This window comes from Monomorium pharaonis, chromosome 5 (genome assembly GCF_013373865.1).
Source record: "Monomorium pharaonis isolate MP-MQ-018 chromosome 5, ASM1337386v2, whole genome shotgun sequence".
NCBI classification, from domain to species: domain Eukaryota; kingdom Metazoa; phylum Arthropoda; class Insecta; order Hymenoptera; family Formicidae; genus Monomorium; species Monomorium pharaonis.
In genome coordinates this window covers 24,844,304-24,869,333 of record NC_050471.1, presented here as the reverse complement: position 1 = coordinate 24,869,333, position 25,030 = coordinate 24,844,304, and the positions used below count along the sequence as shown (strand labels likewise).

The 25,030-nt window shown below is 27.8% G+C and overlaps 2 protein-coding genes across 12 annotated transcripts; one reads left to right on the top strand and one right to left on the bottom strand.

Annotated features, from left to right (window-relative positions):
• Positions 1–130: 130 nt before the first annotated feature.
• Positions 131–8,110, bottom strand: LOC105837019. 11 transcript variants are annotated; one of them, XM_036286843.1, is made up of 7 exons: positions 7,727–8,110; positions 5,734–6,401; positions 3,218–3,522; positions 2,279–2,584; positions 1,283–1,472; positions 627–914; positions 131–467 (listed from the first exon to the last, which is right to left on the bottom strand). In XM_036286843.1, exons 2-7 carry the CDS (start codon positions 6,094–6,096, stop codon positions 267–269), a joined length of 1,653 nt encoding a protein of 550 aa, XP_036142736.1. In that variant the 5' UTR covers positions 6,097–6,401; positions 7,727–8,110; the 3' UTR covers positions 131–266. The 11 variants fall into 11 exon arrangements, with proteins under 11 accessions (XP_036142736.1, XP_036142735.1, XP_012536919.1 ...); XM_036286842.1 differs by having other exon boundaries at positions 5,734–6,395; XM_012681465.3 differs by having other exon boundaries at positions 5,734–6,388.
• Positions 8,111–13,623: 5,513 nt separating this feature from the next.
• Positions 13,624–24,540, top strand: LOC105837006. Its single transcript, XM_012681451.3, has 8 exons — positions 13,624–14,037; positions 16,741–17,025; positions 17,845–18,038; positions 18,411–18,670; positions 18,872–18,922; positions 19,525–19,646; positions 19,904–20,094; positions 21,110–24,540. Exons 2-8 carry the CDS (start codon positions 16,795–16,797, stop codon positions 21,180–21,182), a joined length of 1,122 nt encoding a protein of 373 aa, XP_012536905.1. The 5' UTR covers positions 13,624–14,037; positions 16,741–16,794; the 3' UTR covers positions 21,183–24,540.
• Positions 24,541–25,030: the final 490 nt, after the last annotated feature.

The window sequence follows — 25,030 nt, the reverse complement described above, 5'->3', positions numbered from 1 at the left end:
ATATATAAACAAAAATAAAGTCTAGCGCGATAAATGTAATTAACACGTAATAGTAAAACATAAAAAAAATTTATGATAAAAATCATGCAGAGCTTACAACAAAATTACTAGTTGTAAGAAATGGTACGACTTGCGAGTTAAAAATGTATTATAATACATTAGGTACAAATTGTGTAAATTACAACTAATTTTTAAAGACATGGTAAGCTGATGACTATAAATCGCATATCACTGTTTTAGCGCTGATAATTCTACAGCGTTTAAAATTACTGATGTGTCGATGAATGTCTCTGCTGTTGTCTCACTTCACCGACTTTTACTAAGCCAAAAAAACTTTTATCATGCTGGAAAAGAGTGTACCTCGCTGATCCAATATCTTTCAGTACTAAGTGATCGCCTGCTTGAAGAATGGTTATTTGGGCAGAAAAACACGAGCGACTTTTGTGCCCAACCCCTGGACTGTATACCTAAAAATTATGTTTATTATTTCATTTTTCTGTACGTGCAGGTAAACGCACTCGTGCTAAAAAACCGATCTTCCACACTTGTTACACAATGTAATATTTAAAGACTTCTTTTACATATGCGTGCTGGTTTTAATTTTATTTCTTTATTCCTTAACTTACCATGCACTGCAGTACAGGCCTGCCATTCACTAGCATGTGAAAGCCATTCTCGTCGTGCTCGTCCAAATAGTGGATCTGCGCGTACACCAGGTACAATCCCGGCTCGTGCACGGTGAGTTTGCCGTCGCTAGCAAGCGTGAAGTGCCTGCCCATACCAAAATTGGCGACCCATTCGCTCGGTTGCCACGCTCTGAAGATGCCATTGTAGTGTCGCGCCCTTCCATTACCGGTGTGCTCGTCCTGCGTTGAGAAAAGGGTGCTGTCCGCCCCATAATGGACCGCATAAACCTGCCGTGGTGCACGTAAATGCCTTTGAGTCAATCTCCGGCGAAATTCCTTTGCAGTCACTTCGTGATTCTAATTTAATGACAACGCAGTCTGTGTTGTCTTTAATGTCATGTCTGTGTTCATTCGACTACTGTAAGGAATTTAATGCGCGAATTCCAAACCGAACAAGTTACGATAATTTTTCTGTTGCAACATTTTACATAACAACATTTCGTAGGTTTTTTCAGAATTGTTGTACATAAAATGTGAAAGGTTGAAACCTTCCTAAAAATTTTATACCACAATTGATACTCTGGGTTTTGATGATTTGTCATTCTGCTTAGAATTTTATCTGCGCAGTGCGACACCTCTTGACAATTATTACCCACCTGAACGGGCCGGCGAATTTCAGTTCTGTTTCCCGAAATGTCGCGATTTCGCCAGCTGACCCTTCTGTCACCTGTAGTTTCCGTGCTTTCAGTCCCATATCTATCGGATTCAGTGATCTCCTCATTTAATCGATCACGACGCACGGAAATCGTCTCCAACGAATGGGCGTGATACTTCTTCGGAGGATGTCTGTTTCAGAAAATAATCGATTTAATATAAGATAAATCAATTTGACCAGAAATGTTAAATTTATTTATTCCGTGTCACACTGTTTATTTCTTGAATTCAATTAATCTAATTCATGTCATGTGTTCTTGATAACCGCGCGTTGTCATACATTACACACACACACACATACACATATTTTAGAATTTATCTTATTAAATAATAATAAAAGAATATAGATCGCTATGTAAAAACACAACTAATTAAAGAGCCTTAGTTCTATCTGGATCTTCTGCTGATACTTTTTGTGTCATATACTTTTTCAAGTTTTCAGAATTTCTTGGAAAAGTAACGGCCAGGAATTACATCTAATCTGGACCTTCCGACTTTCGACGCTGAGGTAAAGTGGTCAAGACGCTGAAAATTTGGGAGGTCTCTGTGGTTTGATTCCTGATTGAGGTGTTATTTTTCGCAACAAATTCTTTACATTATTTGAAGATAAAAGGATCACAGATGCAGTTTATTAATTATTATTAAATTAATTATCGTAATACTACAATTCTTATTCAATTTATAACTGTGTTTTAAAACTGAAAATTTATTCAACGTGCAATTTAAGAAACTTAAGAATATGTATAAAATTACACAAGAAAAATATCAGCACAAAATTCAGTGAAAATAGGCTGAAACTTGTCTTAAATTAGCTAATTAAAGTCAGAAGGAATTCGCTAAAAGATTTCTCGAATTCTACCTGTGCAAAAATATCCTCACTGGCTCGACCAACGTTTGGACAAAAGGTTCGTTCACGTTTTACCTGCTCGGATACTTACGGTGTTGGATCTGTCTCAGAATTGTTATTCGCGTCGCTCTCGCCGCTTGTATAAGAACGTGTTCTAGGCACGATAATTCTCCTAGTATTGTGTCGTTTGCCATTTGTTGTATCTCTCATGGGGTCGTCGGGCAAACCATCGTTTACGGATCGCTTCGATTTGTTGCTCTCTTTAATGAATCCTGAACTCCTAGGTCCCCTGACGATAACGTCGGACTTGTGTCTGGTGCTGTTAGCATCATTCGTTTTCTCCTCGTGACTCGATTGTCCCTTGTGTTTTCCTTTAAGACGCTCCCGCTCGATATTTCTACGTACAAAGTGAACGCAATTCAAAGCGAATAGTTAACACATTAACTGCTCAGCAAGATTTATCTTCGAAAAAAATATATCTTTTTCATTATACTTTTTGATATAATTGAAGGTACAATAATTAAGACTGTAACACGACTCCAGTCCAATTCGTGGAAAAATAAAATAAATATTTAAAAATTATTTAAAACATTGTCTACTAATTGGGTACTTTTTCCTTTATGTTATCATCTAGCAATTTATGTGGTTCACAATTTTATATTAAATAGTATTCATTTTCATAAACGTTTTAAAAAATTTTGATGACGCCAACCTTTATAAAAAGTGTAATAGTAGGCCAGTAATACTAATACTTACTTTAGGTACTGTTTACACAACATGTTTAAAATTCAAAGTAGGTAATAATTACTGGCCAATTTAATACTACCCAGTATTACATTTTTAGTAAGAACTATTAATGATTATGAGAGCTAACTATTAAAAGATCAAATGCTGATTGGGGATAAGTCGTATTAATATCAGGTCTGAATCAGAAACCGCGAATTGAGAGATTACAGGTCTGCTCGTTCTTTCTTCATTTTCTCAATTATTTTATTATAAAATATACATTTATATATTGCCAGCATCTTACTTGTGATTTTCTCGTACGTTCTTCTCGAAGTCCTGTCCGTGCTTCGCCTCGACCTTGCGTAAGGCTGTCAACAGCTCGACCATATCCTCATTGACACCGGGTTCCGGTGGCGTAGGTATTGGTATCGACGTTGATGTAATGTCGCGGAAATCCGATGATCTGGCACCGTAAGTCAAGGGAGTATGATAGTCACCGGAATAATCGTGCGACGCTGAACCGTCGTCGTCGTAATTAGAGTCGTAATCAGAGTTGTCGATGTCCGTCTCGCTTGGATCATTATCCTCGGTAGATTCTTCGGCGTACAGCTGCAACACGTTGTACATATTCACACATGAAACGTTTCACAACAAATAGGATCACGTACATAACAAAAATTTTCCGTCGAACGATGCATCCGTACAGTCACATTGTTAAATCGGTATTATCCATTAGTGACGAATGTCCGATACGAGGAAATGCATCGGAAATAAGCAATTGCGGTGTAGTTTCCCTTTAGGCGACAATTAAAGTAATTGCTGCGTCTAAAAGCGGCATGAACAATGCTCTGTATAATGGAAAAATTTTATTAAAGATAGAAATTTTGTTATTGAAAGCAACTTCTACTGGCAAATCTTTCTACACCTTTAATAATTTAACCTGGCAAAAATAAAAATTGCAGCGTAAATTTAAAATTAAATTTTAGAAAACTTCTAGAAAGTGAAAATTTAGATAATTGAATGTGAAATAAATGTTAACTATATTTATACACAGTTAAAGTTTTATAAAGTTTTATAAACCAAGCAAATTTTTATCAACTTTTGTCGATAAGTTCATTGAATACCAAATTATTACTAAATGATACATAATTACGAAAACAATTATTAGGAAAATTAGAAAATTTTCATGTTTTCTTTATTCATATAAGTTATTCTGACGATTTATTTTGTTTTTTTTTGCTGAAAAAGTTTTACACTGCTTTTATATATATTTTTATAAAATTTTTTTTTATTATTAAATAACTAATCGCTTGAATAATTTGTGTACACGTAAGACATGACGGGTCATTGTCCTGATGACGAGTGGCTCGAGTAATATGTATTCTTAATATTATAAGACAGGAAGTGAGACATTAAAGAGTATAAAGACCTCAAGAGATCAAAGTCTTTCTCTTTGTAACATCAAATAAATTACCATTTTGTATTATAATTTTTTACATTTTAAACTTCTTTAGATTTCATAAATTTTTTTCGGTAATTATAGAATGCGAAAGCTTAGAATATTTAAAAAATTACATGTATAAAAAATTCTAGAAAAGACGTAGATATCTGTAGGCTTCTCAACATTTCCGCAAATTGTTTTAATTTTTTTTTTAAATCCGATTAATTGCATCAATTACTTGTAATATTTTATTATAATTAAATATGAGAGTCAGTAACTTGTAATACTTTTCAGTTGACAATTTCATAATTAGTGACTGTATATGATAGTTACTTGTAATACTCTTCAGTAGATGTTTAGTTTTAATGATAATTATCAGTCTTTTTATCAGTAATTGTTAAAATTGTTTTAATATACTGATAATTATCTATCAGTTATCTATCAGTTAATACGGTTTTCTTTTAGATTTAACATTTTTTCGAGAGTTGTACAAAAAATCTGAGAAATTTTCTAAAAAATTATAAAATTTATATAGAAATGGATTTCCATCATGAACAAAATTATTCTATAATGAGAGTTATTAGTTTGACAAAAAAATGATAAATAGGATGATCAAAGAATGATAAATAAATTGTCTTATTCCAGTACTAATTAAATGTTTTATCAATCAACATGTTTTTATAAGGCTTTAAGGACCTATAAATTTTTTTCATACGTTATATTTTCTTTATTTTTTTTTGTTTACACACTTAAGATTTTAATGTGTTTTTTTTTTTCAAGATTGATCAATAAGTATTACCTTAAACAAAATGCTTGCTTCTTAACCGTCTTCCCTCCTTTCTGTTTTATAATCAATTTTACATGGAAAACAACCTAATTTGTTATTAAAATCAGCATAAATCACGGAATGCTTTATAATTACTTTTTATTTAAATGCGAAAACCATCTTTTAAAACAGTGGAAAATTGCAAGTCTAACGCTCTGTTTATCTTTCTTTAATTTAAAAAAGACAAGATTATCGCGGAGGATCAATCGCGGTAAAGGTCGGAAAGATAAGACACGTGTTTTGTGGATATGTGAGAATTTACGAAGAGTTCAATGTCTCATATTTGCTTGAATTTCCTTATGTCGGGCAGCACGTCGCGAGGTGCATTAATTATTGTCAAATTTAGCGATTTATATTATATAATCATTTTTCGTTGTTATATGTGTATTTCTATGTACTTTATTGTATATTAAATATTCATATAAAATAATAATTAATGAAAGTAAGTTTTTATTTATGTGCATGTAAAATTAGAGAAATACAAAGATTTTCCCTAGAATAACTTCTTATCAATTTCACGATTTTGTGTTCTACCTTGGGTGGAAGAACCTACCTGTTCCTCGAAAGCCTTGAGCTTGTCCATGAGTTCCTGTTCCAAAAACCGATGTTTGAGGATGTCGACGTCTCTTCTTAGCTGCTCGATTTCGCGCGTGTTCAACAGCAGTTTCCAACTCTGAAGACCGAGGCAGAGAACGACGGCCATAAGGGCGGCCACGCTCAGGATCGTGTTCCTGCTCGGTTTCGCAAATCGCGATCTGTTGAATCCTTGCTCGAAGTCGGAGTGCGAGATACTCAGGTTTTCTCGCGAGAAGTTTAGGAAGGACCTCGTGTCTTCCTTCGTAGCAGGCGCATCTCTCATCAGTTTTTGCTTCATCCTCGCCGCGCTGCTCTTTTCTCCGGACAGTATGGACGTCATCGCGAAAATTGAACGGTTCTTGGCGGGATTACTTCGTCCGTGCGTAAGTTCGATGGGAATATGACTTATACGTTTGTATGCATCTTCGCGATTTAACTAAATGACGTGTGAAGAGTACAATTCATCTTGCATTGATATATTTCGCGATATGTCAGAAGATCAACATTCTATAAGAGATTCCCATTTGTCTGTAAATTCTTTGCTCTATAATTCATGTATACTTTCACCCTATTTGAAAATTAGTTTTTCTTTTATTGAAGCGAAGAGAATTTTCTTTGAAGACTATAGTAATCTAAAAACTGTATCTTATGTACACACACACATTTGAAGTATTTTTGATTGTAAGAGTAGAAATACGCAAAGTTAATCTAAATTTGATCTAAACTTGTATTATCAGTTATTTATGTTATCAATTTATATTCTCTAAAAAGTATTACATTTACAGTCAGAATTAAGACAGAAGCAGAGAGAGAGAGAGAGAGAGAGAGAGAAAGGGAGAGAGAACAAACTGTATCTATAGTTGTATCTATAGCGTAACGAAATAATTTAACAATCAGTATTTTATTGTGGTCAATTGGCAATACACAAGATCTTTTCTTATGATGCATTCGTATTCGGATAAACACTTTAATCATCACAGAGGATTGCTAATCGTATTTCAATCAATTGGACTTAGATAGGAGACAACTGAAATATGCCTCATCTTTTGTTTGTACTAAAGTAACATTGTTTCTGCTTACGATGTGGCGTAATGCGAAAAGGAGTAAAGATATTCTGTTTAAAATGTTTAAATGATCGATATACCCGTGAAAAAGGAATATTGAATGTCGAAAGAAACCCATGAGAAGCTTTCCGCATTCGCGGAATAGACGCGGTTCATCTAATTGTACGTTTTTGAAGATTTATGATGTACGGAGACGTTAAATATTCCACACCGGTCCTCTGTCCCGCTTTAAAACCTGTCCAGCGAGTTTTTCCCCCCCCCTAAAGGCAGAGAACTATAAGAGGACCTCCACTATCCTCACTCTTTCTCTCTCCCTCTTTTTGTCTTCAAGCCCCATCATTTTTCCGCACTCTTGTCCCGCGACAAGAGTGGTTACAACGGGCTGATAATGTTTTATTTCAAAATTAAAATAGAAAGGTCGAGAGGAAACTTTGATTTAGTCCAGAAAGAAGCTCTGAGATCTTAATCTTTACAGAGAGAATCAGATAAATGTTGACAATAAAACATATATTCGATTGACACTTGATATATTTGAGGTTAAATTAATTAATTTAAGCAGATTACATTCTATTACTTAAAGGCTTACATTTGCAGTACACGAGATTTTTGTTGAATAAATGTAACGTTAGAGCAACAAAAATTTACTTTTAAAATTTAATTGTAAATGACAAATCTTAAATCTATTCCCGCTAATTAGTGGTTTTACTTAAAATTCGTATCTTTCTTTAATTATTTAGCTTTTGTGAACTCAATGCAGCTCAAAGATTCTTTCGCATTTAACTGTTTATTAATTTTTTACGGTTTTTTAAATCAAAAGATAGTATAATTTTAAAACTTAGAATCTCAGTTGGTAAACATATAAAACATTCATTATCGATATTTTGTTTACAATTTGAAAAAACATACTTCATTCTGAGTAACTCTGCCTTCACAATTTAATTTCTGAACTACGAAAATTTTTATATACTATTACAATTAACATTATTTTGTCAATTTAAATTACACTTCGTCTTACTGAATCAACACTTTATTTCACGTTTATTCTGTAAACTTCACTTTTTAAATAAATTTTAATGCTTGGCATAAAACAATGTTAGAATTAATTTTTCACAGGATTAATAAAAATAGTTTATTTCGTAAAGGGAAATTTATTTATTTCTCTCTTAATTGATCATTGTCAATATTTCCGGATCACCCGCAGAGTTCAGAAAAAACACGCGTACGACGATATACATCCGTTGCCTACGATCGACACAAGCGTACTGAAGAACAGAATGAAGCACGTACACGTTTATCACCGCGACGCCTTCATCTCTTGTCAGTCGGCACGATATTACGCTGCAGATATATTTTATCATTAGCGTTAAACTTTAAATGGACTTGTATGTATCGTTTGCGATAAATTAATGTGTACGTAATAATGATATTTACAATATTATATAGAATATTCTATTTTGACCCTAGTAAGTCTGTTTAAGAATTTATAAAGACAATTATATATTTCTTATCTAATATCAAGATATAACGCTCGGTTATACTAATTAGCCAAAATATTTTTGGTCTTATTTTTTATCCACTATTTAATTATAAATGCAAATAATACGGAATAAAGCTTTAAGCTTATCAGAAACTGAAAATAGTACAAGAGAAAATGTGAGTGCGCAAGTAATCTAAGTGTTCTGTATGTGTGTATTTGTGTGTGTGTGTGTGTGTGTGTGTGTGTATGACCACAAGATGAAGAAATGAACACAATATATGACGACCACAATTAAGAACTTTGCACTGACCACGTCTACAGGTTTCCAGTTACGCTTAGTCTGCTCCAGTTAATAATAAACTTGAAAAATGCACGGTGCAACTGCGAGTTAATAGAGGCTCGGCTGCGATGATATTTTTAAATAGATAATTTACCTCTATTATCGGAACAAGAAAGTTATGTATTTGATTGAGTAATATCTTCCATAATTGCATCCATAAAATATTTTTATCTTTAGTTATGAATCTATCATCTTCTTCTTTCTTTCTCTTCCTTTATTTTGGATCATAAATCTTAAAGCTCAAGTTAACTTTATTTTAACTTCGTTAAAATTTATTTGGAATCAAATAGAAACAATAATAAAAGATAAAAAAAGAATAACTTCTTATTTACTTGAACTTTTGAAGTTTATTTATTAAAATGTTATTTCTAATTCATGTGTAATACAAAACATTGTTCATCATCTTAAAAATCTCTGTGAAATAGATTTTGAAAATATTTCGCTGAAAAAAGTTGTAAACATTCGGTACATACAATTAAAATGCAGGTATTCATAATTTTATTATCATCATTAAGTAATATTGCATGTAAATATTTTTATAGTAAACCAACTATAAAATTTTTTCTTTCTTTTTTCTTCGGTATTCAGTGACATCATATTAGCTGATAAAACTCCACGCTGAAAGAATCATTCTTGGAACATGCACAGTTATCTGTCTTCTGTGCATTATACTGAGAAATTAAATAATTCAGCCATGACATCACACAGGCATCTTCACTCAAAACTTAGTCGCGGCTTACCGGTTAAAGGATAAATTAAGATCATAAAATAAAGGCTTCTCAGAATTATATAATGCTACTCTCGTTATCTAAACCTAAACGTGACGCTTGCTTTGTTATTGTTGATTGTTACAGCTTGAACTGTCGCATTTATATATTAGCGAATGCGGTACATTAATCAATCCATAACAAAAACTAATAACGATATTTTTTTGTAGATAAACAAACGTTTGATCAAATATTTGCGCAATTAAACATTTGGTTAAACTAAATAATTTGTTTCAGTAAGCAAACGATCAAGAAATTGTAATTAATTGCATTACAATCGCGACACGTTCAAATAATATCGGATAATATCAACTTGGAAATCCCATGACTAACCGGCAGTCATCTAATAAGCGTGCGGTAGTAATGAACGTAATTGCATCTAATCGTCGTTATCATCTATACTCTTCCCACTATCGTAGTTAATTTTATAAAATTACCGAGTGTACCATGAACTCTTTGTTTTGCTTGCAAAATACAGTTTATATCATATTTTAGAAATCTGAGAATTTCTTAATAAAATAGCAAATAAAATAGCTGCATCTTCATGTTAATAAAAAATGAAGAAACTTTTTATTCCTAATTTATATGTTCTAATAATGCGCAAAAGATTTTGAACAGATAATTTAATTCACGTATTCAATAGAAGTATTCAATAAAATCACAAGAAAATTGTCAAAACGGAAATTGTAAATAAAGTTCTCAATTAGACAAGTATCCTGTATATTAGTTGAAAAAAATCGATTTCGAGGTCCGCACTGGACAACGATAGACATTCGATTGAATATCATTTCGGGCGTTTAATGATAAGAAAGCTACTAATGGTAAGTAAATAATATTTTCGCAAATTTAAACATCGAATTAAACAAAAATCTTTAATTAAGACTATAAATGCAGAATGTGTAAATTGTAATTGTAAAATTTCATTGTTGAAAATGGCATCAATTTTTTTCAATTAATATATATAAGATTTGTCTACTCCAAAAATTTACGCACGCTTATAATTTTCATTTATAATTATTTTTCAGCAATTTGCGACCTTATTATATATTTTCGTGACCGAAAATGGATGATCGTGTCATAACTACATATGTATTCTGTGTATGAAAAAATAAAATTATTAGTAAATAAATTTCAACAGAATATATATAATGTATTGAAATATTTAAGCAATGTATTATAATAAATTTATTTTGACAGATATTGTGAAGGAAGAATTCTTTGATGTCATAATTTGACACGACGATTGTGAGTTCAGAGCATCGCATGATGACTAATTAGTATTATCATTGTAGAATTTTTTCTAATGGTATTAATAACGAGACTTACGTGAGTGTTCGAGACATTAAGTATAAAAACGTGATAAAATGTTCCTTTATAAAAGCTATAATAAAATTTACTATACATGAAAGAGAAACACAAATATATATCGCATATTTATTTATTTTTATTTATTTATTTTTATTTATCTGTATATTTAATATTTTTATACCTTAATGCTAGATAACATTGATAATTAATTTAAATCTATATAAAAGTAGGACAAAAAATAAAAAATTTATCAAGTAATATCGAATAAATGATATAAAACATGAACTTTCCTAAAAAAATAGAGAACGAAATTTATTCACAATTTTCATTTTTGTTTTTTGAAAACTAAAATTATTGATATACTAAGATAACTTACAAGGGAACCTCGCGAAAATTCAATAATTATTTTCCGCAATGGTCAGCCTATTGCAGAAATTATTTTTTAGAATCCTCTGTGTATTGTAAAAATTCAATAATTATTTTTCGCAATGGTTAGCCTATTGCAGAAATTATTTTTTACAATCCTCTGTGTATTGTAAAAATTCGATATTTTCTGCAATTGTCAGCCTATTGCATTAATTATTTTTTACAATACTCTGTGTATTGTAAAAATTCGATATTTTCTGCAATTGTCAGTTTATTGCATTAATTATTTTCTACAACACTCTGTGTATTGTAAAAATTCGATATTTTTTGCAATTGTCAGCCTATTGCATTAATTATTTTTTACAACACTCTGTGTATTGTAAAAATTCGATATTTTCTGCAATTGTCAGCCTATTGCATTAATTATTTTTTACAACACTCTGTGTATTGTAAAAATTCGATATTTTATACTGTAAAACTTTCGTATGAAACATTTTTTTATATTTTGTTTAATTTACGAGATATATCGAAAAACCGCAAAAATTGTCTCAACTTTGAAGGTTGGTTTTACACCTTCAAACCGTTTTTGGGCACCAACTAAAAATTTCTAAGTTCATGTATTTACCCCCTCTACATTTATGCCAAGTTTCATTAAAATTTGAATTTTTGAGTTCGCAAGGTTTTTTGTTAGTTTTGAAAGGGATTCTTGTGATTATTATTTATACTTTTTCCGCCAATTATAATCGATCAGTAAATAGTGAACGACACACATTCTTAAGTGAATAAAAAAAAACATAAAAAAAGTATATCCGTAAGTGAGCGAGAAGGACAAATTTGAAGCTATAATAATTTGATTATCAAAAATCGCAAGGAATGTGTTACATTTTCCATATACTTAGCATATTTTAATCAAAGAAACATTGTTTTAAAACATCTGAACGTACAAAATTTAATTTGTACCTTGACGAAAATTTTAACACGTAAAATATTTTTGAACAAGTTCATAATTTGCAACTCTGTTTATCGATTATTAAAATATAAAAAGATATAAAATATAAAAAGGGAGAAGTAAAATTAATTATTTTAAATACGTTTAAAAATAAAATATTTTATAACTTAAATAATTCAAAGTACTTTAGCTTTAGTTCATCGAGCTGTAAAGAAGATATACGTATTGTAAACTAAAAATAAAAATAAAATATATTTACTTCTCAAGTAAATATTGCATTTTTTTTATTTTGTTTTCTTTATAATAATTGATCATAGCCAACATTTTACATACATATAATTTCAAAATTACGAGTTTTATGTTTCAGAATAGTGTTCACAGAAAAAACCAATCTTGTTTTAACAATATTTTGATTTTTAAAATGTTAAATTTTGAAATAAGTTTACATGAGATTGGCCATAACTTATATTATTTAATAAAATTTTATATAGTTTTATTAAGATATATATTTTTATTATTTCCTCCTCTCTCAAACACACACACACACACACAAACGCAAACACAATAATAATACTTGAGTTGAGATAAAAAATATCAGACAAAAAAGTAACAATATCTTCAAATTAAAAATTATAATTTTTTAACAAGTATTATTAAAACAATAATATTGTGCACTTTAAATGACTATTATAATATTGAAATAAAAAATATAATATTGTGATGTAGTTTAAGATTAAAAATAAAAAATGGCAAAATATGTTATTTGTTTAAGTTTGGTAATAAGGTGAAATGATTTCAAACGTTGAAACATTGTAAACAGGTTTATAAAAGTCATTTTAGAGACTACTATTCTGCATTTGTCTCCGAGATTAAATGCAATTAATATTAGTACCGTTCAATTTAGTAAATCAAATACGATGAAAATACATAGATTTTCAACTCCTTTTTGTGAAATATAATTACGAAAACACCTCAATAATTTATATGTATATAAAATTGTAATAATATTATAAATCTTTTAAATATTTTGTATTATAAAGTATTTTATCTTTGGTATGTATTAAAATATAATTTATGTATATTGTTTATAAAAGTGAATGGTATCTGATGAAATTAGCGAATACTGGTAAACTTGAGATGATGTTTCACTAATTGATTCTCAGCGTGGCGTTGTCATCGCATTACTATAAGTTAGTGGAAGGCTATGCAGTGTCCAATGCTTTAAGATTATAAGAGAAATCTTAACTGATGGTTTGTGATGCGCATGCGTAAAAACGTCATCGATCACGTGATCGAACAGACAGACTCGTACTTTGAATTCTGCTTAGAATGTTTCTCAAAATTATATAAAAAATATTTATGTTTCTTAAAATTATTTTTCTATACTAAAAAAATATTTAGCATATATATATATTTTTTTATATATCAATATTATATCTAATTTTGAATATATTAACGTTTATGTGTAATGTGTTCTGTAAATTATTATTAAAATATTTATAAAATTAATATTTGTATTTATAAAATACTTATTGTTTATATAATTTATATAATTTTATAATACTTTACATTATTTTTATTTACGCATTACTAAGATTTTCTGTAACTTCTTTAACCTGTATTAAACATATATTTGTGTAATGAGTCACGTATAGAATAATAAAGATTAATTGTTTTTATTTATATATAAACAGAATTGTAAACTAACATTTATTTCATAGGAATAATTTCTACTATTATTTTTATCATTTTTTATTCTTTCTTCATGAGGGGTGGTCTAACTTCTTTATATTACAATAAAATATGTACGTGACTGACGCTTAATAGCGTGTGCTAATATTGCTCCACTGCGCATGTCCGAGCATCAGCTAACTTTGCGAGGGACACAAGTAAACAAAAGATCTACCGCGTCTCACTCGGGCGGGTCAGCTTCTCGCAGGCAACTGCTGATCAATGATCTACCACTAAACAGTTATTCCATCAATAAACTCAAGCAAAAATATCTTTCAGGTAAGTATATAATATAAATTACTTGTATTTGTGAATTGTTGAATTATTACATTTCCATATAATTGTTTATTAAATTGTAGATATTAAAAAATTTTTAATTAAAAAAAATTATTTTTAATTAAACATATATTTTTGATATTTCAACAATTTGTTGTAAAAAATAAATATGCGTGATAATTAAATTATTTTTTTTAACTAGTGTCAAATTCAATAAAAAATTATTATTATTACTTTATGTAATCATACAACATATTATATGATTATACAAAGTAATAATAATAATTTTTTATTAAATTTGGTAATAAGTATATTTATTACCAATTATTAAATAATTATTAAATTGAAGAGTAAAACCACACGTGGTCTGGAAATATTTCGTGGAATTTATGGGAATTATTTCAGTATGCAAACAAGGGATATTTTATAAAATAAATGAAATGTATTTTTAAATAGCATATGAAAAATGTGTAAACTGTCCAATTACAATTCGATTTTTACGTAAAAAAGAGTGTATTTATACATATATAGTAAAAGAGCGGGAAAAAGGTGTCATATGCCCGGTGAAAACAACGCGTCTTGTACAGTGTTGCCTACCTAAGATGCGTTCCGAAATTCATTGCCAATACTGAAAATCTAGAGTATACGTAACATAAATTATAGATTTTCAGTACTGACAGTGAATTTTGAAACACAGCTCTAGTTGGAGTGAACGTTTCAAATAATAATTTTTGATAAAATCCATCTCAGACTACGCAAAAAAGAAACAAAATAGAAATTGAATATTACAAAATGAGAAGTGGAATTCAATCAATTAAAACAAGACAAATTAAAATTAAAATCATTTAACATTTGTCTCGGAAAATCGGAAGGTCCCAGATTTAATCTAGTTGTTATTTTTCGCAACAAATTCTTTACAGTATTTGAAGAAAAAGAGAAACAGATACTTGTTAGCATAATCATTATTAAATAATAATTACAGTATATAATAATAATTTATTATTAAGTTATTATTAATAAATTATTAATTAATTGATTATCAATTGATTATTATAATATTAAAATTTTTGTTCAACTTATAATTATCCGGAACAGAAAAATCAAAAAGGTATCAATTTGATTGAATATTGTCAAATTTACTTATAGGTCATTTTTAAATCACCTATGATTTTATTAATGACCAAAAAATAACGTAAATTTAAAATTTAAAACATTAAATTGACATTATTTTGACTTTTTTGTTTTTCTTTGGTGTGTTTCAAGATCGACAATTTATTCAACGCATAATTTAATGAACTTAAAAGAATGTATATAATTACGCAAAAAGTATCAGTACAAAGAGCCAATTATGATCAAATAAAGCTTGTCTTTAATTAATTGTATTAAAATTATTTAATCAATTAAATTCTGATTTTTAATTCGTAACCTCCAATCTCCAAGATCAATCTCCAACTTCAATTTTTACTTTAATACGAGCTAAGAAAGTATCTTGCATTCTTTTGAATATTCGAGCTACCTTTACCTGTTCACAATCTTACAGTTGCGTTTCCAAGTAACACAATCATGCCTGTGAGTTGCTTATCAATACTACTAAACGATGCACTCTCGTAAACTCAGCCGGTTTCATAGAGTAGGACGTATGTACATACACGTGGTGATAGTTATTTAGTATTCTGAAAGATTTTGAGGAATCCCTAATTTAAAACGAAAACTTTATATGAAAATGAAATGGAAAACTTGTATCTGAAACGACTTACAATTTCAAAGATGCAGGGTGACAAAATAAAACAGTCTTTTTTTTAATGACTCCAAAAAATAAGTCTTCATCAAAATTGTTTTATATTTTGTAATAATATTTTTATAACATAATAATAAATAAATATCTGAGAAAATTTGAAATATGCTATTGAAATTTTACTCTCTTTCCGCTCTTTACATTATTTAGAAAAATATTTGATGCTATTAAAATAAAATATAAAGTACTTTTTTTTTTAGATTTAGCCATATAAAAACAATATATACTTGTGGAAAAGAATCTATTTTTTTTCGCAGGTGCGTACTATTGTATCTGCAAAAGAATTTCGCAAGAGAATGCAAGAAAAATATTTTTTATAAAAAAATTTAATAACAATATTCAAGGTTTTAATTATAATAACAATATTAATTTACAAAAGGACACTGATCATTTAAACACAATTTATAATAAAATCATTTAGTTAATATATTTATGTGACTTTTGTAAATTTATAAATACATTTAATAATAACTAGAAACGGCTGTTTGGTGGAAACATTCAATTTAATGAAGATTTTCCCGATTGGACATTGTTTAAAATTTTATGTGTAGTTATTCACTTGCTGCCAACGTAACATAACCGTTGGTTTGGAATAAAATTATATTATTAATTGTTAAATAATAATAAAGTATTAAATGCTTAATCGAAAAAATTTTTCTGTAATATTTATAAAGTATATTTTAATTAATTGACGTTTAACTATTCTAGTCTTTTACAAGAAGAACAAAAGAATAAAAAGATCAGTGTCATAAAATATGCTTATAAATTCGCGAACATATCGCTCATTAATCCTCAAAAGATATTAGTTCACAAAATTATAAAATGAGTAGTAAATACATACATACTCATAACAATTACTTACAATAATAAATAATTAATTAATTGTTGATAAAACTTTAAATGTATTTCAGACAATATGACTTTTTATCTATGAAGAGATTTCTTCTCAGATCTCTATCAAAGAGATGACACAGGCTTACATAAAATTTTATAAACGAGGAATGCTACGGATAAAAGTTTCTGCGCTTATACCTAATGTAAGAAATGATTCACAACCTCAAACGTACGTGAATATCAATGTGACAAAATCCAAGCTTTTACCAAGATGTTTCATGAGCATGATTTTATCATCTTTAATTACGATGTTGATGGCAACACCATTAATAATTTACCAACTAGATAATCTACAAACACAGGTGAGATTGCATTGACTTTAATAAGAAACTAATTTTTCAGATGCTTTTCGCGCCGAGAATTACCGGTCTTATATCTCTTTGTCTCTATCTCTCTGCGTCACCTGCAACGTGTTTATTACTTAAGTAGAACGCATCTGAAACCTAACGATTCTGAATAAGCACAATATTGTGACATGCTCTGACAATTAATCATCCGTTCCTTTTATCGTGCGAAATGTGCATACGACGAATGTTACGTGTATGAATTTTTTGTAGCTTGCTCTACATAGCAATCGCGTTAATTTAATCATCATGTATCAGATAACAAATCATGGACGTAAAAGGATATTTAACGTTTTCTCTCTATGCGACTTTCATCTTTTTTCAAAAGTACTTATATATTACATATCCTTAATAATTATATTTTTGATGGAAAAACCTTATCATGATGTTTTATAACATAATTTTTCAAATGTAGAAAAATTTTTTTAATTATATTATGTAAAAAAATATTTCCGTTTAAAAAGATAGCAATAACTTCACTAATCTTAAAAAAGATAATAATCTTAAGAAATATATATTTTTTAATACTGATTTCATTATTATTTGTCTTGTCTTCTATCTAAGACCATAAAACTTTTGTTGAAAACATTTTTTGATAATGCTTTTTTTTCGAGATATTTGACTAATTCGGAATTTTTGGGACATACATTTTATATTTATAAAATAAAATAAAGCCAAAGTTGTCTATCTTTTATACAATATATAACTATACATAAGCTTCAGAAAGCACGATTATTCAATATTTAACATAATATCTTTATCTCTTTCATATTTCAGATAAATTCCCTCATGTCGATGTATCAAGACAACAATGAGAGTAATCATGTTAATGCATCAAATCGATTCCGTCGATCAGTAGACTATAATGATCCCGTTAGCCCAGTTACACCTTCTACTCTCGAACACTCCAATGAAACGGAAGTCAGAGATGATAGAAATTCCCACATCATTATGTCAAAGTCTTATAATCAGTTAGTTTCGGTCGATTAACAGAGCATGAAAATAATATAATTAACCCCCTTACAATATGAAACAGAATATCTTATTGATCCAATCATAGATAATTTGCGTTTGATCACTTTTTTATTTATTTAAAATGGTTAAAATTATTTTTTAATTTATGTAATATTTTCAAGTTTCTAGAATAAACGTTTGTACTTTATTTTAGAAAAAATAAAATGTAATATAATTTAATTTAATTACTCTTGAAATTTCGAAAAACTTTTATAGATAAGTTGAACACGGAATACTCATGATTGGTTCTCAAAAGTTAAAAAGAATATTCTTTTAAATGCAAGGTAGCTGAGTAAATTAATAATTAATTCTTTTTTTAATTTTAACAGGCCAAATTTTCTACGCACTGAAACGCAAAATTATACAATGCAGGAGGATGAAACAAGTCGCAATCGCAAGTTGATATCATGGAGTGTACTGCCAACGAGAAGAATGCGAAGGAATCAGAAAGATAGTGAAAAACGACAGAACGAGAAAAAAGATGAAAAACATCGACAGAATAAGGAGAAAGTTGAAAAACAAGGACAAAATGATAAAGAAAATAAAAAGCGATTACAGAACAGAAGAGGACGCAAACATAAGCGATCGAGTATATTTATATTTTCTTTATCAACTATTAACTTTAATATTTTCTATTCATAATTGAGAAATAAACTGAGGATTATTATTGTATCGGTTTGTTAATTTTTTAAATCAAAATCATTAATGCTCAGTTAACTTACTGCAATTTATAATATATTTAAACGAAGCAGATTAGATTAGAGAGAAATAATTTTAATATATCTTATAGGACCATTAGTAGCTACATTTATTGGTGCTGTATCAGAAAGTAAAAATACAGGTATGTATCTAGTAAGCAAAATGATAACAGATTTGAAGAGAATATTTGGCCAATCAACTGCGTTTGCATTAAGGAAAAACTGAAACAAATAATTGATATTTTTTTTCTTAGAAAATATTGCATTTAAATATTGAATTAAGTTTTACAGACAGTCCCAAATTTGTCATACAATTAAAAAACGTATAAATGAGCAGGGCAATTTCATATTAATAACAAGACAATTTTTTATTTTTTAAAACTTAAATGCGTTTTAAACAATTTTCTTTGTTATAACTATGGAATTGCATAAAGTAGGCTTAATCTTTTTAGATGTATACTCTCTTAAGCTCGTGACCGTCATAGTTTTTTAATATCTAATAGCAGACAGCCTCCAAAAATCGAACAGAATCTGTAATTTTGCAATTATTTAATGAATGCAATGTATTATTTAAGCTTGGTTTAGCTATTATACAGTTAATCTGCTATTATATTAATGAGAAATGATAATGGAATACGTTAATTTTTTTAAACTATTGACTTTTTTTTAATACACATATAAATAAATATGAGATATTACAAGTAGCATTGTATACTAAAAATATAAAAAATTGGTTTTTTTTTAGTTATTGGACCTTGGTTAAAAAAGAGTGTGAATCATAAATATGATTTTACAAAGTTTCATTTGGTGGATAATAATATGGCAATCCAAATTGGCATAAGTGGTTTATACATTATCTCTGTACAGGTAGAAAACTGCCCAATGAATTATAATAATCATTAAAAGAGCACTATATGTATATATTTCAGCAATACAAAGTCTTAAATGGGTTTATAAGATGTTTGTTTTATAGAACGTCTTTAAATTGTCTTATGATCCAATTTTATATTATATTCTACCCGCATTAGAAGAGTGCAAGTTCAGTGGTTCTGTTTAAATGACATTTATCAAATTAATGTTTATGGGTATCTTTTTACAAATAAAAAAGTATATTATTATTACAGATTTATTATATAGCAAATGTAAAGGATCATTCCTATTGGGTGCTGTTAAATTCTGAGGGTGCGTCGACAAAACAAAGGCTGGTTACATGTTCTACTGCTTCTTTGAATGCAGAAGTATCGTGTTATACGAGTTTAACTATGTATCTGAAGAAAGGTGATAGATTGTCTGTGCTGCAACAGCAGAAGGATAGGTAAATATAAAGATGCAATACGTAATTTTTTTAGAAATCCAGTAACCTGAAAAATAAATTTTGAAAATAGTAGAATGTTTAAACAACTTAATGACGTTTACATGTAATATTCTTTTATCCATTGTAAAAAATTTTTATTTATTGTAAAAAATATTTTTATTTTTACTTTTATATTTCTATATGTGGGGTGTGTTTGGGGCAACAAATGGAAGAAAATTTGAAGAGTGATTCTAGTTCTATAAAGATGATAAAATAAGATGAAAATTAGTAGAGTAACGAAATTGCGATTAAGGTTTTATTTCTTAAATATAGTTTGTTAAATATTCATGTGTTTTAAACATTTTTTACTCGTGCTTGTAAGCGTCAAGCGATTTAATAGTTTGGATAGCTTAAAACTCAAGATTGAATATAAAATAATTCATATCTTTTGAATTGAAAGTATTTCAATGGTTTGAATTTATTTAAGAATTTGAAATTATTATAATTTAAACCTAATTTTTCTAAAATATTAACATAGAAAAGAAAAGATTTTTGAAAAATTTGCTTTTTTGTTTCCAATTCATATCCGAATCAATTCCATCCGAATTTTTTTTACTGTATCTTCATTTAAAAACAATGCATTTATTACAAGTTCTTCGTCGTTGAAGTCCACTTTTTGTCAAAATCACTGAACGAATGCATTACGGATACTAAAAAAACAAATAACTGATATTACAATTACGGGATAGCATACAAATATCGTACAAACACGTGAGAATAAGCATTGCTGACGGAATAAATATGATACCGATACCGTACGAATATGGAACGGTTATGTCTAAATTGACCTTTTTATCATTCCTTACATTTTTTCTTCTACCTGTTTTTCTCTCCGCTCTCAAACATGATTGTAAATATTTCAGGGATTTTTGGTAACTTTTTTTACTTTAACAGTGGTTAAAGCAGTTCTCTCTGCACAAAATGCGACATTTCCAAAATACAAAATGAATTTCAAAATAATATTTTGCACTTTTAGATTTATTAAATTGGAAGAGGGTTATAGTCAAATACAAATTACGCTGCTTGACAAGGACAGACGTGCAACGTAAAGTTTATGTAAATTTTAAATTAGATTTATATGTATATTAAGTATAGAACAACTGTACGTGTTAAGTGACAATTGTAGAATTTATAACGATTATAAGTTAATGGTTGTGATTAGTAGAATGAAGAAATTTTAAGCTTACACAAGTACATAGGATATATGTGATATCGCTACTAAATTCAACGAACTGTATGTTATTGGCAGAAGAGTTACACAGTAGCGTAAATTATCATTAATTACACTATAATAATCGCGGAAATCACGGTTATAAGAATATAATAAGACACGATGAGCCATTCATTTCGGAAAAGTAATGTAAAGTATAAGATTCGTATCTGAGATAAAGGATAAGAAGTATATAGTAATCGTATATTTGTAAAAAGTTGTGATTTGCTCCCTCTAAAAGAAGGATCAAAAGTAAAAACGCACTTTTAAAATGCAGTTTACGAAAGGCACTCTTTTTGATTTTATAAATTCTTATAATATAAAATTTTATCTTTAAATACTTTTTTATTTTTTATAAAAAAGTTAATAATTAAAATTTTGAATTTGTTGGATTTAATCAAATGGTAAGACAATTTCAGAAAAGGAGAAAAAAGTTAAGACCTTTAATAAGAAAGATTCTCTAATATTTTTATAAGTTCTTATATTTTTTATTTATAGGGATTTCTAAAAGAAAATGTATCTTAAATTTTTTCAAATAAGTTTTCGAAAGTTATAAAAAATTAGAAAAGGTGTAAACTTTTTTAGTACTTCTAAAAAGTTCAAATTATAAAGAAATCTGAGAAGTATTGAAATTTTAAAAGTTTAATTTATATAAAACCCAAGAAGTTTTAAAGAAATGATAAAATTATGTAAATATTATGAAAAATTTTTACCAGAAGTTTTACAATATTTTAAAATTAATTAATAAAAAGTTACAATAAGTATTACGTACGTACTCTATACGTATGTAATTATAAATAACAATTTATATAATACATTAAGATTTATAAAGTTTATTGAAACATTTATAAAATGGGAAAACACATTGTTTAAGAAGTTTTACAATAAATCTTGTAAGATTAGATATCGTAATATATACACACTGTATGTGTATATCATGTTCCATTTAACTGTAGCAAACTGTACTCGAATGCGTTGACCTGTGTCGATTTGTGTTTCCTAAAAGAAAAGCAGCCTATATTGATACTCATGCTGTCTATTGCATTGTTAATGATGAATATATCCCAGACAACACACAACAAAATTTGATAATGAATTGATTTTTATTTTTATTTTGTCCAAGTGTCCATAGATATAATAAAAAATTTTTTTAATATACATTATTTAACGTTTAATGTATATATATATATATGTTTGAATATTTAAAAAGTTTTTGTAAAATAATTATCAAGTCTTTTAATGTAGAATAAAAATAATATAATTGCGATTCTAAATTGATCCAAAAATAGCGACCAAAAAGTAATAGTTTTAAAATTATATTACTTGCTTTTTTATTACTTTCTATCTAATTTTTTAATCCTATTTTTGCATTACAATAATGTATTTTATCAAATATGCCATATGCAAATATGACGTATGATATAACTTGCATAAAATAAATTATATTACATATAGCTTGTTCTATACAGTATAATTATATGTATAGAAGAAAGTAGAGGAATTTAGCTATATAGTTTTCAATAGATACATTTAACATTGTATATTTAAACAAAAAGAAAAGCTATTTCGTATGTAAAAATTACTAAAATTATACTTTATGATCATATTTATGAAAAAAATACATATATTTTGTCATTCTCTTTTTAAAAATCTTTATCGATCTATCACGGATATATATTCTTTAACAAGACGTATTCATGAATAATAACGAAGTGTCAGTTCCCGTATGGTCATAAAGTTAAGCAACACTGGACACGGTTCTTAGATGGGTAACCGCTAGATGTAACCAAGCTTTGAAAGGATGATCGCTTGGGAATATCATAAAATTCTTTTCGTAATTTTGTTGTATGTATTCTGTGGAATATTATGCTAATTAATAAAACTTTATTTTGTAACATAAATATATTTAGTTGAAAATAACGTCTTTCAAACAAATTTGAAAACCGTATTCTTGTATGTACCATTTCAATGCTATTTTCACATTTTATTGACGTTATGTTTTAGTTATTAGTGATATAAGTAATTGCGAGAAACTCATGATAAATCGATTTCATGTTTGCAATTATATTTTTCTCGTTAATTTGTTGTTTATGTATTAAACGAACAAATTAGGCTATTTTATATTTATGTGAGGGTTTCTATTTTGTATTTTTTATATAAAGAATTTTTATATAAAGAATTTTTCTTAAAACATATTCATAAATTGCGCATTTCTCTTCAGAAATTGAATCTTCTACAAATGTGATGTTAGTATTATCGATATTCAGTAAACGATAACTAACAATAACTTTTTAAATAATTTTAAACTGTTTTTAACGTATTTTTTCTTGCTGAATGCATTTCAAATTTGGTTATTAACCTTAATCCTACATATCATTAAATAATTCAGTATTCTACATAAGAGAGGTGTAATAATTAACCCTCGGCCTCTTTAAATGATTATTACTCGAATATTATCAAACATTTTGGATCAAAACAATTTTTTAACATTCTTCAAACTTCCAAAAATAATGTCCAAAAGTTATTTTGGGGCAATTTAAAATTTAAAACGGTGAAAAAAATTCATAAAGCTAAGCAGAAAACTAAGTCTAAAACTAAAACCAAAAACTAGGGATTTATTCTACCCCAGATGTAGGATAATAACCAAATTTGGACAACAAATTCGTATTTAGTACACAGAAATACAAGTTAAAAACAAGTTGTTATATTCTTAATTTCTCTGGTCTTTGTTATATTACACTTATATTGTTAAATAGAAAATTATAATATTGATGTTATGTTATTATTAGTTGAATGGTTATGTTCACTAGATAATTAGTGAGATACGTGAAATTGTGCTCATTGCTCAGTTATTTTAAGACATATATAACTGCCAATACTTTTTATTCTTTTATAAATGATATAAGTTAAAGAAAAATTTTGTTATTTTTTTATATTAAAACTAAGTATAAGATTTTTGATAATGTAGCAAATACATAAAAAGTCCCAATGTAATAAACAAATAAGTATATATATACATATACAATTATAAAGAATTTTAATAAAATGTCGAGAAGATTTATACTATTATTTGTAATAATAGATATTTTTTATTTTATAATCCAGCTCATAATATGTATGTATTTATTACCCATTAAACATTACTCTGTACAATACAAATTATTTTGTATTTGTATTAAAGTCGATTCTTGTTATAATTTTGTTGAATTTTTAATATACCTAATTGTTAATTTAACATAATGTGATTTTGTCATTTAAAATGTTAAATTAATATTTAATATTTCTTTGGGTCAAAATAATTTTGGGTAAATTAATAAATAATAAAAAAATGTTGTAGTTTTAAAATATATACTCCAACAATAAGATAAATGAATAAAATGTGTTAACATATTATAAATATTAATTTTATTGAAGAAATATGTCTTCATAGTTTGATTCGAAATTCTTTTAAAATCTTATTTGTATTAATCTTTTACATATCAATATTTAAGATACTTATGTTATCGTCTATCTAACATATTTATATTGTATTAAACTTCCTGATGAAAATATATTACTGAAATATATTACTGAAAGTCTCTTAATTATCCCTTTTTCATTAAAATTCATAAAATTTTTTAATTAAATAACAATAAAATAAATTTTAAGAAATTTGTAATAAAATTTAATGAATTTAATTAATTTCAA

Bases quoted from the DNA above. Each gene is read 5' to 3' on its own strand.
- LOC105837019 (XM_036286843.1), bottom strand. From the start codon at position 6,096: ATGACGTCCATACTGTCCGGAGAAAAGAGCAGCGCGGCGAGGATGAAG. The intron at 2,585-3,217 runs GTAAGATGCTGG...CTTTGTACGTAG, and splicing joins AACGTACGAGAAAATCACAA to AAATATCGAGCGGGAGCGTC. The intron at 915-1,282 runs GTGGGTAATAAT...GCACCACGGCAG, and splicing joins AAATTCGCCGGCCCGTTCAG to GTTTATGCGGTCCATTATGG.
- LOC105837006 (XM_012681451.3), top strand. From the start codon at position 16,795: ATGACACAGGCTTACATAAAATTTTATAAACGAGGAATGCTACGGATA. The intron at 18,671-18,871 runs GTATATTTATAT...TATATCTTATAG, and splicing joins ACGCAAACATAAGCGATCGA to GACCATTAGTAGCTACATTT. The intron at 18,923-19,524 runs GTATGTATCTAG...GTTTTTTTTTAG, and splicing joins ATCAGAAAGTAAAAATACAG to TTATTGGACCTTGGTTAAAA.